At 43.2% G+C, this 15,275-nt stretch overlaps 1 protein-coding gene across 4 annotated transcripts in view; it reads right to left on the reverse strand.

Annotated features, from left to right (window-relative positions):
- Positions 1-15,275, reverse strand: part of LOC308325871 (extended synaptotagmin-2-B-like) — a gene marked incomplete at its 3' end in the record, with an annotated part of 79,187 nt that overhangs the window by 36,866 nt on the left and 27,046 nt on the right. For all 4 annotated transcript variants that reach the window (XM_080778601.1, XM_080778600.1, XM_080778599.1 and 1 more), the window contains exons 3-7: positions 9,890-9,931; positions 7,453-7,587; positions 7,039-7,115; positions 6,409-6,481; positions 2,295-2,384 (exon numbers count right to left, since the gene is read on the reverse strand). In XM_080778601.1, coding sequence (XP_080634727.1) covers positions 2,295-2,384; positions 6,409-6,481; positions 7,039-7,115; positions 7,453-7,587; positions 9,890-9,931 — 417 coding nt within the window. The remainder of the gene's footprint in view (positions 1-2,294; positions 2,385-6,408; positions 6,482-7,038; positions 7,116-7,452; positions 7,588-9,889; positions 9,932-15,275) is intronic.

A 15,275-nucleotide genomic window follows, 5' to 3' on the forward strand; every position in this document is an offset into this window, starting at 1 on the left:
TTCTCAACTGGGCCCCTCATCAAACCCTGTACACTCAAGAGAATGTCCCCGCTACCACCCTTCGATCTCCATATACTGTATGGAGCTGACCTGTTCTGACATTTCATATGTCGATCTGACGTCATCAAACCCTGTACACTCAAGACATGCTCCTTATATGGCCAGTACAGAATTAATTCCATGTTGATCTGACCCCCCCCCCCATGCCAAAGCGCCAGCGCTCACCCAGAAGTCTGCCGTCAAGTCAACGAGGCGGAAGGGGCGAGGTCGCTTCTCGCCCTCAGGCGCCTTACTGGTCTATAGAGTCCCAAAGTTCTATGGAGAATAACATTGGGTCATCTTAGAATCGTCTCGTATAAGAATTGTGGTCCAACAACAAACAAATTGACCCGGCGATATTGTCAGGGAGATAGATGGCTCTGCATCGTTGACGATAGTCAGTCACTCATATTTGATGCAGTCTTCTGGCGAAGAGTAATTCGGCGGCGGTAACATTAGCGTTTTCTCACCGACAGTTGATGCTTCATATCCATTATGAGTCAAACAGCCGGGATAATTTGTTTATTTTTGCAACAGAACACAGTTCTTATTTCATGCGGAATTACGTCCGACTTCAGTGCTCTATAGTCTATAACCCTGCAGACAATGGCAGGAGTTCACCAACCACAAGTCCTCTTCTACACCGTTTTCAGTAATCACTCTGGTTGGTTCTAATACACATTACATTAAGTATGGGGCATGCGGCAGGGAGTGGGTTAACTGTGCACCAAGATCTAGAAGCTTTACGAGCGAGATAAATTAGATCAACGGCCCGACACCAACCAATTACGTTTGGCTTGCAATGAACTGTGTTTGATTGCAATGGTCTGAACCGGAGAGCTCTTATAATGTCTGTCTGAGTGATTTAACCACCAAGCTTATAGAATGCATAACCACTGCCAGCCAATGACAGGACGTCGCCACTGTGAAAAATCAATAGGAGGAGAGCAAAGAAGCAACACAAAGCATGTGTTGTTCAATTCAGTGACATGGAGGATTTTTCTACAGCTGAAGAGTTTGTTCCCTGTACACAAATCTATTTTATTTTTATATAGATCCTTTTTAATGTTGTTTTGTGTAAACTAACAAATTTCAATAAGTCATAATAAACATGAACAAAGGACAATTAGTTAAATGGACATTGAGTGTTACAGTGGACATTGGAAGTTAATAGGAATAATTTTTCTAGAATGAATGACTGTAAGTGAGTGGATTAAAAGGAATGAGAGAGGAAGAGAGCAAGGAACTGAGTGAGAATACATTATTATCCTCAAACTCGATTTGGGAATAAAACTAAATCTGAGGACAGGGAGGAGAGAGGCAGCGTGTTTCTCACATCTTCTGGAGATCTGTTTTCTGATGCTGAAGCTTCTTGTCCAGGGGGAGATGATATCGAGCCATGAATCTTAAACATAATACAATTATGTACTAAAGAAACAGGAAGGAAGACGTATTCAGGGAGAAGGAATGGACCGATGGTGGGGATAGGCCGTGTTCTGGCAGCCTAACACCCACTGTAGTTTGGTGGAACGGTGAATGCTGCTGAATACAATGAAATTATATCAATCTTTTTAGCTTTTTATACCCCCGTTTCTCCTCCGTTAATTCCTCCCAACACATGTCTGTGTGTTGTCACTGCTGTTGTTGCTGGCTTACCTGCCAGTGAGGAGCCCCCACCAGGAGGACCTACTAGAGCCCCCACCCCCACCCCCCAACACACCTGGTGATAGGTGCCACCCTAGCCAGAAGTAGGAGTACGTGCACTGGCAGAGATTACCCTCCTCGTCCCATCTTCCCTCCCCAAACACGGAAGCAATTGTGTTCGTGCTCGATGCTCGACAAAGCCAGATGCACCGCGGTGCATTCGAACACCGAGACTCTGTGGCGGTGGGCAGGTACTGCCACACCAAAGTATATATAATATAATTCCAAAAACACATCTGTGACATGTTTTTTTTATCCAACATGACCTCACTCATTTTGGGCTACATACAGTCAACTACCGTACATGCCTACGACGAACAAACCACACATCTATCAGCCAACCAAAATACCAAATGTCTACCAACAAACTAAACCTCAGCCAAATGTCTGTCAGTGAGCCAAACTTGTACCAGTCAAACAGTGTCAATCAGAGCATTGGTCAAGAAAACATATTAGGCCCACAAGGCATCGTTAGATGCTTAGTGGGCGTACTATGCTACACCACCGAGGGGTCGTTGGTGAGGTGTTGATGAAAAGGAAGAGGTACTCACAGGTTTCTTGAGGAAGAAGACGGACAGAGCTCCAATCAGAGGCATGTCTCCTAACAGTGGCTCCATCACCACTCTCAGCACACCATGGAGCTGGAATGAAAGAGAGAGGCACTACCTGTCATTAACAGAACAATTGATTGATTGATTGATTGATTGACGGAGATTGTTTCAAGTTGTTGCTTTTTCCATTTAAAATGTATTAAGTGGGCCATTTCTCTCCTTTATGTGGACATATTTAAGTGTTGGATATACTAGTCCATATTTACACAGTAAAAGTATTCGTATGAGGTATATGTATGTGTGGGCAACATGTGTGTGTTCGATGTCTGCCTAGCTGCGACAGTTACAGCACACACACACACACACACACACACACACACACACACACGTTAAGGGGTCCGCGGAAGTGACGCTCTGCTCCGTTGCGCTAACAACACCAAGAGCTAACAGAGTACATCCCTGGGGAAAACTGCGGCCGTAGAGTCACAGTTTCCAAAAAATGCTAATAAACAGCTTGAATTTGGGAAAAGTGAAAAATATCGTTCCCCAGTGTCTGCACGTGGTAATGAGCAAAATTCAGATTAATTGCTCAACCCACTGAGGAGAAACACAGTTTGGACAGACGGGTTTCCTTAATTAAAGGAGGATATGTCTGCACAAGTATGAATAAATTGGTAATAATGCATGATAATTAATCCCAATTACTGAAAAAGTTTTATTACTGGATGTTCTTAATGCCCTTGTTGCTCATAGTGCTAAATCTTTAGTGTGTACAATGTTGCTTATTCATTCTTGTATATGTGACCAAACAGGATGTTTAAATGTTATAATTATGAACGATAAACTGGCCCTAGTATGTCGAAATGTGATTTTTGTAGACCATTATAACCTGAACCACAGGTTTGTTCCCTTAACTAGGAGAATTTCCTTACAAAGCTCTGACTGACCTCGGTTTTATTACCAAAATTCTTTCCTCCAGTGCTTTCATTAGCAGGGACAACGCTTCTCCAGCTGGCTGAAGTGACTCAGAGCTCAGACATGCAGACTGCGGTCTGTGGGACCAAATTTGGTCGCAGACCACTGTAATCAAACCACTGACGTTTCCCCCCAATTAAAAAAATGGCTTCAGTGGAAGAGATGGGAGATAGTGTCTGTTTATCTGCTCTGGTGGTTTATTGCTATTGGAGGGGAAGGTTTGTAAACAAATGATCCACCAACTGTCCACAGCAGACCACACCTATTGAGTATACAGTTTGGATCTAGTCTGCAGGGTAATATATTGCCATTAATTATGCTAATGAATCTTTACAGACTATGTTTACCAATGATGAATAAAGTGAATTTACGAGATGGTTGAAGCCATTGGGTAACACGTGACTCCACTGGCGTAGGACTAAACCCCACCAGAGCCTTCTGTTCCACGTCTCTCGCACGTCTTATTTTGTGCTGTCCTACTGTATGTCTCTACTAGCAGGTCCTCCATGCAGGTCTAAAGTGACATTAAGCTATCTCTAATACCAATTGGAGTGGATAGCTCATCTGTCTGTCAAGGCAACTACTTACGCCCACTTTTCAAGCTGCCTATTGGACGAAGTCCAGACTGATACCGGGGAGTAATTAAGCGCAAGTGAATCCACGTTATCAGTATGGCCAAAGCCAAGCTAGTGCTTTGCTCCAAAGACCGGTCACTGAGGTTGTAACCCATGTACATACTAACACACATTATGACCACCTATCGTTCACTCTTATCTGAACATCTCCACTGTCTGAAATAAAGAACTCTCGGGGCAACGTCCCTGCCAATTTGTCAATCTTCCTCTCTCCATCTCCCTCCCTCTATCTATTTCTCTCACACTCCCTCTCCATCTTTGTCACTGTGTGAACTTGTGTGAAAACATCCTATGAAAAGCCCTCCATTTCTCTTTTTCACACACGCACATGTGCAATGTGTAGTAGAGACAAGCAGACAAATAGTGACTGTGTTATGTACACAGAAGTCATACAACTTCAATATGTGAATTAAAGCTACTATAAGCAATAATATGTCAAAACATTAATGACCTTTTTTTTGTGTATTGTATTCAGATTTCAGACAGCCAGCAATGGGTAAAACTGACTCCCAAAAAATGTAGTCTCTGACTCTCTGTGACACAGAGAATCTGCATTCAAAGATTTTCCTAGAAGCTTTGTCATTGGTCGACTTCGTGATTAGTTAGTTTTTTCGACCAATGACAAAACTTCTAGGAACCTCTTTGAATGCAGATTGTGGCCCCTAGATGTGTCACAGAGACTACATTTTTGGGGAGTGTTTTACCCATTGCTGGCTGTCTGAATACCAATTATTTTTTACAATTTTGACATATTATTGCTTATAGCAGCTATAAGAGCCCATAAAAGACTGACGTATGCATGCACATACACACGCACACAATGCACATCCAAAGCTGTACATGCTAGACAAATGTTTGACTGTAGTCTGCACTCTGCACACACGGACGTATTTCAGCCTCTCTCCCTGCATGTCCTTCCCCCTCCTCATTCCCTCGCTCTCCACCTCCTCTTTATCTCACATGATCTCTTTCCATCTCCGTCTCTTGTGCATTGGCTCTCTCCCCTCCCTATCTTCCTCTCATTGGCTCTCTCCCCTCCCTATCTTCCTCTCATTGGCTCTCTCCCCTCCCTATCTTCTTCTCATTGGCTCTCTCCCCTCCCTATCTTCCTCTTTTTCACTGTCTGGGTACTGCCACACTATCAAAAGAGCCGCGGACGTTTTCGGCTGTGCGCAGCTTCTTTTTCCGGGTTTTTAGACAGCTGGTGGATGGAAAAGAAGCTCCACTTCCGCGGACGACTGCCGCAACGGCCAGATTCCCAGAAACGCTCTTCTTGGAGCTTCTTTTCCATCCACCAGCTGTCTAAAAACTCGGAAAAGAAGCTGCGGACAGCTTCTTCTGTCCGCAGCGCAAAACCGTTTTGCGCTTCGGTCTGGAAACGGGGTCTTCAAGTCGATCTCTCTCATAATGTCAAAACAATTCAGTAACAATTCTACTTGAAACATCTCTACCAGCTCACAACACGCGGCATGACGCTTACATATATTTTAGACTCCACAAAAGCCATTATTTGCTCAGTGTAATCTTGAGGACAAAAAGGGAAAGTCATGCTCCCAGGCTTGCAACTGGTGTTGATTTGCAGGCAACAGTCAGTGGCCACACACGACTACTCCAGTACTCCAACCTCCTTTTCTTCTTTAAAGTGAGTGACTTTGGGGTTGGCAGATTGCATTGAAAAGATCATGCTGTGTGTGATGTTATGTTATGCAATCTAACCTGGCAACTTCACTTATACACCAAACGGATTCGTCCTTTAATATTCCATTTATTTAATCACATAAACGCTAAATAGTTTGTCGACTGGAGTCCCAGAGAGGTCTATTTATTGATTGATTTAATACTTTATTTACAAAAAAGTACAGCAAAGTACAGTTCAATAGAAGGTCTTCTAAGAGGATTTAAACCCAAGAAAGCCTATTGGCTTGTTTACATTGGGGTATCTATCTACTGTATACCAAATGTCTTTGCAGAAAAAGCTTATAACTCATTGCAAAAGGAAAACCTTGGATGGAAAATACTTTCCCAACCGTTTCCTGGGAGCAACAACTAATCACAGAACAGTCAACATCGCCTGATCCTTTGCCAACAGTGGAGCAGATAACCTCGTAACCTTTGACCCTTATCAGCTGTGTGTCATTTGGAGTCTTTGGTCTCTGGGTGACTATGCAGAATCACTGTGTGGCAGTGGACCACTGTGCCACACAGTGGCCATGAAGTTCATATCTGGGTCAAAATAACTTTGATGTACTTTCAACATAAAACATTTGGACAGAAAAGTTGCAAAAATGCTGTAAAGATTTTTATTTTGCCTGAAATATATGAGGTGTGCATGTGTTTGATTTAAACGTTTTTGCACATTTCTGGGGGTCTATTATGTGCCTTCTAACAAAAACATGCTCAATCATTTTCTTTTGTGGGTTGGCTATTTCTTAAAGTGTGCAGGTCTAACAGGCTGTTTGATTTCATGCCGGGCTGATCCCTGTAACGCCAGTAATTTTCCATACCTGTATGCTTTTAATCCCCGCTCTGCAGTAGAACTTCTTAATGTCCACGTCAATCTCTGTATTCCCAACAAAACTGGAAGGACAAGAAATTACATTAAAATAATAACAAACTAGCATCATGCAGTTAGAATAAGGCAACAACGTGATCAACTGAATCCATTGGCTCACACAATTTTCAAATGCTTCTGCCCAAACAGAAGCGCTGAAAATGAGAAGGCAGTAAAGTGGATGGTCCACGCCACCTCCCCTGCTTCAGTTTCATCTATGCAGTGGCGTAAAATTGTCATCATTGTAAATTCTCCTTTTTGTAACTAGGCCTCCTTTCAGGAGGCCTAGTTACAGACTTTATTGTGGAATACTTTATTGAGAGACTAGCGTATTTGTGTCTTGTTTAAAGACATTTTGAAGCAAGGGATCAAACCATTCCGGTTTCTAGACGGTGGTTCTACCTCCTGAGCCACCAACACCGTCACCCCCTTTTACAGCAATATGTGAATTGTGAAGTAGAGCAAGGATTCCAAAACGTGTCAGGCCGCAACCCCCCGAAATAATCATATTTGACACAATAAGCTAATCATCTAGGGACCCCAAAATAATGTGGGGACCCCCCTGGGAAGTAGAGAAGGTCACCTGATCTGCAAGTCCATGATGATCTGCCTCTTGTCAACATTCTCCGTGTAAACCTTCACTCCGTTCACTCTCAGCGGCTAGAGAGACGAAAGAAGAAAAATCACACCCGTGTGAAGTGAGGGGAGCTCTTATCGTCAAACATCATCTCATTCCGGTCAATCAGAATTTGCGTCCTCACCTTCGTCACCAATGTTTGTGTTACGCATTAATGTTTGCGTTTACACGAACACTCAAAAGTGTCCATTCATTGTCAATGGCATTTAATGTTTAAAGTTTATGTTAGCACATACACTAAAAGGTGGACATAGGAGGGGCTATCGCCCCTCAAAAACAGAGAAATCCTCTCTCAAAATGCATCACAAACACAATCGTTTGTGATGCTAGTTTGCCAACGTTAGCGTCACCATTTGTTACCTTGTCGCCCAAGTCGATCCTGGTGAAACAGAAGGAACTGAGGTGGGGGTTTGCTCCTCTCACCGCCGGTTCGATGGTCTCTCTGAAAAGCTTGTCCACAAACTGGGAGATGAACGGCCACATCTGTTTCACCGTCTGAGGACAGAGAGAGGAGACGGAAATAAGGTCAGATGACGTGGCCTATGGTCAATTTCAGTACGTTTATAGAATCAGATTTTGTTAAAGGGACACTTCACCCTTTTTGCAAAAAAATATATGTTAATGACGTTTAGAAGCTTTAGAACACTTTCCTGGGGGTCTTTATGTGTGTAATATGTGGTTTTAGATATTTTAGATTGTAGCAGTGAGCCTGTTGTCTCTGATGTCATGGACACTGGGCTCACTTCCTTCCTGGACTACATGTTGTCTCAGTAAGACAACTCTCCCCCCTATCCACAAGGAGGAGCAGTGCACCAAATAATCATGGGAATTGTAGTCCAGGAAAGTAGTGAGACCAGTGTCCATGACATCAGAGACAACAGGCTCACTGCTACAATCTAAAATATCTAAAAACCACATATTACACACATAAATACCCCCAGGAAAGTGATCTAAAGCTTCTAAACGTCATTAACATATATTTTTTTGCAAAAAGGGTGAAGTGTCCCTTTAATTGATCACCCCCAGTGCAATGGGGACATTGAGGATGACATGAAACGAAACAACTAGTGTGTGTGTGTGTGTGTGTGTGTGTGTGTGTGTGTGTGTGTGTGTGTGTATGGGTGTGTGTGGGTGGGTGGGTGGGTGATTCACGGCAGGAATGCCCTCTGCTAAACAGCTGACATAATCTATTCAAAGCATTCAGGTGTGGTTCATACTGTGTTCACAGAAGAATGTTAGAAGGCCTTAAAGACTAAAGTATGCACTGTTTAAGATCAACAAAGACCACAATCAATGTGAAATCTGCATGTTCCTCATATGAACACTGACTGATATCTAAACTGTTTTGTGATGCACATTCCCTTTGCTCTAGGCTTGATGTCCTCATGTCCATGTTCTGCCTAATTTATCCACCAATGTATTACGGTTTATTTCAACAGATATAAGTAAGGTTGAATACTTAAGACTACAACAGCTATAAATTGAGCTTTCTATATACCATGTCAGTACGTACGCTGCACAGTATGTAACTGTGACAGCAATGTCAACAAGACAAACTGCTGCAGAGCTGAACATCTATTGGTGTGTTGACAAGAAGTAACTCAGACAAATGTAGTACGTTGTCTTTTTTACGGCGTGGCACTGAAGGGGTCAGCCGCGGAGAACACTGCTTGTGTGACCCTCGTATGTATGTACCATCCCCTCAATTCGTCGTCCAAATAGGTTGATGACTGAGTGACTGATGTCATGACAAGTGCTGGCATTGCATGGGGAAGCCTCGCCGATATTAGAGACCCTCGTGTTATCCTGGTTTTTACGCTTGTAAATGTGTAACCGACTGACCGACTGGCCAGGTGGCTTACACTAGTTGGCTGCAGTTAAAAATGGCCTCAAAGTGTATCTGCTGTCCCACTTTCTGTTAGTGCTAAGATGCGTAAGTGGGTCGTAAATCACAGGGAATGCTTTCAGCTGATATTGAAACTCAACCGTGTTCATGATAACCTCCTGTAACCTTAAAAAGCAGGTAATCCGCGATAAACCAGAAGCAGATCTCGGTTTGCCTTTTAAATAATAAGAGAGGCCGATCGACCAGCTGACTTTCACTAGTATGATTTATAGTTTGGGTCTACTCTCTACAACATTTTTTAATGACGTTGGCATTAAACATTAAATGAAGACATCCTTCTCACAGCATCCCCATCATATTTATTCCTCTGTTTCTCTTCGTCCATTCATTCTCAACTCAGTCTCGTCTGACTGTCTGTCAGTCAAGCATTGTTCAATCTTAGCCTGTCTACCCCCCCCCCCCCAACAACCATCTTCTCGTTTTAAGCGAAGCACATAGTCTGCCTCCTTTTTGTTTAACAATCTGTTTGGCTTTACACAATGGTAAATACCACACCAGACACACTTGTGTCTGAAAGGTGCTCTATGAATAAAGATTATTATATTATTATTATCATCATCCATCACTCCCTCTAACACCCGTCATCTCTCTCCCTGCATCTAATTCACAATGTTCTCTCTTCCTCTGTGCCTAATCATCTCTCTCTCTCTCGCTCTCTCTCTCTCTCTGGAGAGCCATGTACTGGAGCAGGCTCCAGATACAGGTCCTATTTATAAAACAGTCTGCCAGTGCTAGCTAAAAGGCTAATGTTGGCTAATGTGGAGCAGTGCCAGGCCCAGGGGCTCTGGGGAGACAGTAGCCTTTAGGGAGAGCAGAGGAGGAAGACGGGTGGCCGGGGGGACAGAGGAGGAGAGGCTGGGAGAAGGAAAGCGAGGAGGTGTAGTACTTTACCTTGTTGAGCCACTCCACTCTCTCTACATCTGGGAAATGGACCTGAAATATGAGAGAGAGAGAGAAATAAATAATTATGATAATGCATTTTTATTACGCACACCAAAAGATACAATGTGCTTGCTTCTAATAAAACTGAAGAAAATGTAAATAAAATCAGTAAAAAGAAAATATGTATATAGAAAGTGCAGTGATAAATAAGACATATTAAAGGAATGAAACAACACAATCTCTTAAATTGAATTATGAAATGCCCTTCTAAAAACCTGGGCTCTACACACCCTCCACCAACCTAGTCCCCATATATGGGGGACAAGGGGAGCGCAACGGACTTGAACTCTGTGAGATCACTCTTGCTGACACTGTCAGCCCAAGCCACACATATTCTTTGTTAAATTAAGACAATTGCTTTGGAGTCAGCTGTAATCTGTTCAACTTCTGTTCCGTTCTATAAGTATCTGTGGAACTGTTCGTGTTTAAGAGCCATATTAAAAATAACACTGAGTGACAACCGTCTGTCCGTCTGTCTCACACGCGTGCGCAAACATGCGACAGAATGGAAACTATGATTAAAATAAAATACAGAAGAACATCACAACCATAATATAATGTAATGCTGTAGTTGTGTACAGTAGCTTGCTAGCTGTGGCAGTAAAGTGCTGACCAAAAGAGGATTAAGCTGTGAGTGAGAGTTGGTTGTGCCCCTCCTGGCTGGATGACGGAGCTCCTTACATAACTGGAAGGATTCTGAACACAGACTAACGCCTAATTTATGCACCAGTGAGACCAGAAATTAAGCTTCAGGCCAGGCCTCATGCAGACGCACTGTCTCTCGCACAGACAAAGATGTGCATGTGCAGAAGCGTGCATGCATGCACATCCGTGCACAATGTACATATTATTTAACATGCATAGGCTCAGACTTTGCACAAGTGAGTGACACTTATGTATTGTACGTACGCAAGCATGTATGCCTGCACACACACGCACACACTCACGCACTCCATACAAGTGCAGTGCAAGGCACAGCACTCTTCCTCTCTAAACCCCCCTACCCCCCACCACCCACACACACCCTCACAGCTCAGGTCATATTTCAGGGGCAGGTGAAGCCCAGCCCTCAGCGCTGATTAGCATCAGCTTGTCACAACGTCAACACCCCTGTCTATCTCACAACACTTTAAATAACACAGAGGAGTCGCTTCAGCTGTGCTCGTCCCACCCGCTGCCCGCCCAAACTGTAAGTAAAGTAAACCCCAATGGATGGAACTGGAGCAGTGCCAAGTACACAAACGACAACAAGTGTTCAGTCAGGTACTTTGATCAGGATTAACTACTTATTGCAATGGTATTGCTTTCAGTTTGTCGGTGTCACTCTCCTGTGAGACAACAGGTTAACTGTGCATGATAGTGTGCAAGCGTGACACAGACTCTGAGATCACTAATCCCCGAGAAGCAGAGCCTAAGATACAGATTTATTGCATGAACGTAACATTGAACCCATACCCTCCCAAGGGCATAAGTTAAGATGTAGAGATATATTCATCATATACAATCCAGTCCACAGAATCCTACATTTAACTTAGAGAAGACCTCGATGGCCACCTAGAAAAACACTAGGACTGAGACATGCGTCATGTGTTAACTTGTGGGCGAATGAGCAGGGAGAGTGAGTGAGCCGAGCGGTGGGAGTATAACACAGCGGAGGAGGGGGGTAAAAATGGGCGCCCCCCTCCCCCCCTGTTCCATTTTTTCCACTTTCTCACTTGTAATGTAACATACTAGAATTTCGTGCGCGCTTCGCGCGCACTCATCCCAGAGCTACTTCGCCACGCACTATGGGAAGAAATAAATGGCGGGAGTTGACTCCACATGTAGTAACGGATGGGTTATTGGAAATGTACCATTGTTTTGTCCTGAATATTTCCACAGCGTAATTACTAAAGGATTGTGACTGTGGGACACACATACAGTCTGACATACAATAGGCTACACGTGTGCACAGTGAATAAACAATGACCTATATGCCCAGAGTTCTTAAATTAACATAGTTGGATTTTAACAGAAAGACAATGCCATAAATCAGTCAAAGTAAGTGACAGACTCAACAGTAGCACACAGCATGCAAGGCAGCGAAGCATGCATGCAAACATGTTTGTCCAGCTGAGATTTAGTGTCTCCATCTCTCTGTGGAAGAGGTTGCACATGACCTGTACGGCCACACTGAGGCGCTCCAACACAAACACAGACACAAAACAACACCACGCTGTTTGTCCAGTTGACCCAAATCAACACCAATACCTAGCCTGTTTGTCCAAAACACACTATCTGCTCGCCACGTTTCTACTTCGCCACAACCTAATGTTAGTAACAAATGTAGGGGAGAGCCGCCAAGGTTGTAACGCTTCACGGTTGTAACATGGACGTTATCTCTTGATTGGTCAACGCCACCATGACGCCATCGCGTCAGTATGTGTACAGCAACGTACTCTACGTGCCCAGGAAGTTGGAAGTGTTTACCTTTGTCCTACGGGGAGTTATTGGCGAAAATCTGACTTGTTTCAAAATGCGTAGAATTTTACACCTGGAGTATATGTGTGCTACATTTGTTGTCTTTGGTGTTGGTGAATAAAAATCCACATGGATGTCTTCATGCTTATGTTCTTCATTAGTTTGCATCGTGTTTAGACGGAATTCACGTTCATTCTGGTCTGTAAGCAACGGCAAAGAAAACTTGCAAAAGCGGGTCATTTGTAACATGTGTTACAAATGGTCCGCTTCCATTCAATGCCATTATATGTAATATTTACATATTTGACATATTGGCCAAGATTATATGTTCTAAAATTGTATTGTATTGTGTAGTGTATTCTAAAATTAGTTTAGGGTTGTATAACATTGTACAACTCAATCAATCAAACGTTTGTTTAATCAATGTATTGCCCCATTGAAAGAAAAGAAAAGCCCAAACTGGTACACCCGATACTATTTAATATTTCCCTTATGTTTGATACATTTTCTTATCACATCCATGGTATGAAAACAATGCTAAGGAGTTGCTTCAATGAAATGTAATTGCTTTAAGCTGAAAACGGGTTATTAGTTATTATGTGTAGTGTAGTGTAGTCAACATGTTAAGGCTCGTACACAGTGGCCGGTATTTGCTGCGATTATGCTTTCGGGGAGCATTTTTGACGCTGGCCGAGAAAAACCCCTGATCTGACGTTAAGTGCCCAAATGGTAGATCACGATCTACAAAGGCTTTGCAGGTAGACCACATGACATGGCACGAAAAATATATTTAATTGTAATATCAAAAACGATTTTTGCATCTGCCGCTTTAGATGACCTGAGATGACTTGATTGATTGACATCAAAAAGGGCCTGTCAGCTCAAACACACAATGCAATACTTGTTGTTGCTTACAATCATCAGTAGCAAAGTGAAATACCAACAAAAATAAAAGCCTACGATTTGCATTTTTCCCCCTCTATTTCCCATGCATGTGCGTTTATATGAAAGGCCCCTCAATTACATTTTGTCACTATTTGCAGCAATGGGATGATAGTTTTATTTGGTGGGTATGTTGTGCTGGTGGTTTTGAAAGTAGCTCTCAAGTCCATAAAACAAACTAACATAGGCTACTTCTCTATAAGCAGAATCATGAATAGGCCTATTTAATTTATACAAAAGGAGAAGAGAGAGAGAGAGAGAGAGCAATGTGTTTGTGTCTCAAACTTTGTCTAATATTGTTTTAGAGCAGTGGTTCTCAAACATTGTCATGGCAAGAGCAAAGGACCCCCAATATTTTTGTCAATCTACAAAAATAATCCCAAAATCGCTGATAAATTAAATTACATTACTTACTAATCGCTTATTTGGCAACACTGGCCAGCTTTGTGTTGCAGCTCCGTGGCTGGGAGTTGGGAACTTTCAGTTACAGTTAAATGAATATAAAAGTACCACACAACTGAAAAGTTTCGCGACTGTGTCCGCAAATTAGAGACGTGTGTGGCTATAATGACGCACAGCTGTGATGTAATCGCGCGTCTCTAAATTCTAAGCGTGTGTGTGTGTGTGTGTGTGTGTGTGTGTGTATATATATACATTCCGTCGGTAATTCCCTGTAGGCTTCACGTGAATAATGTTGTGTGCGCGCGTGCGGAGAAATAGTTATTTAATGAATCGCATGTTGGTGTGTGTGGGGGGGGGGGGCAGTTGGCTGTGTGGCGAAAATAGGCAAAGTGATCGGTGTAAGGGTGATATTGCGTGTGTGTGTGTGTGTGTGTGTGTGTGTGTGTATATATATACATTCCGTCGGGAATTCCCTGTAGGCTTCACGTGAATAATGTTGTGTGCGCGCGTGCGGAGAAATAGTTATTTAATGAATCGCATGTTGGTGTGTGTGTGTGTGGGGGGGGGGGGGCAGTTGTCTGTGTGGCGAAAATAGGCAAAGTGATCGGTGTAAGGGTGATATTTTGGCACAATCCGATTAATGAGAAAGAACAATGTTGATGTAACTAAGGGAATCGTCGAGTCATTTATTTTGTAAATAAAGAGATTTAGATGGAATAAGCGAAATAGCGATCGTATAATCTCTCCTGTTCCTTCTGTCTCTCATCAATGTCCTGCGCGAGATCAGATTCTGTGCTGCGCGAGATGACATAGGCAAGCTAGTGTGGGGGCGGGGCTGGTAAGAGAGGGAAATGTTGCCAGGTTTGCGAATTGTAAGCGAGTTGCAGTGTATGTAAGTAGCGTGGTTAAAGTCCTTGTTTCTCTCGTGTTGTGGCAACAGCGTATACGACATTGAGGGGTAGAAACCATCCCGGGCGCGTGGTTCATGTAACATGTGTGTCACTGTGAAAGACTGGCCCCATTAAGTGAACGTAGTTGGCGTAGTAGACGCCAACATGACGATTTTGGTAGACGCCAACATGACGATTGTGACGTAGGCTGTTGACGTTGAGCAATAACAGCGTGTTTCATAAAAGTAATATTTGCAGAGTAAATAAGACACTTGAACGGCAAAAAAATAGCCTATGTCAGTTCGGGGAGCGTGGCGAATTTATTTTGCATATAGAGATGTGTGGTAAAAGTGTGGTTCGGTCGGAGATAGAGCACAAAGAATGAGTATGGGTACCACTTCTCACTTGTATAAACTAGAATTTCGCCCGCCTTCGGCGGGCTCATCCCAGTGTCGTTGCAGCGCAATATGGGAAGAAGGAAATTGCAGGAGTTGACAGACTCCACTTCATGTTTCAGCTGTGTTTTTAAACTCAGTAGTGTGCCCTGCACACAGCGCACACTCGCAATTGCAGCTGGAGGGCGACGCGACACACACACACGCCCACACACACACACACACACACACACACACACACACACA

The sequence above is a fragment of the Protomyctophum bolini genome, assembly GCF_963924005.1.
Source record: "Protomyctophum bolini genome assembly, chromosome: 12".
Lineage (NCBI taxonomy): Eukaryota > Metazoa > Chordata > Actinopteri > Myctophiformes > Myctophidae > Protomyctophum > Protomyctophum bolini.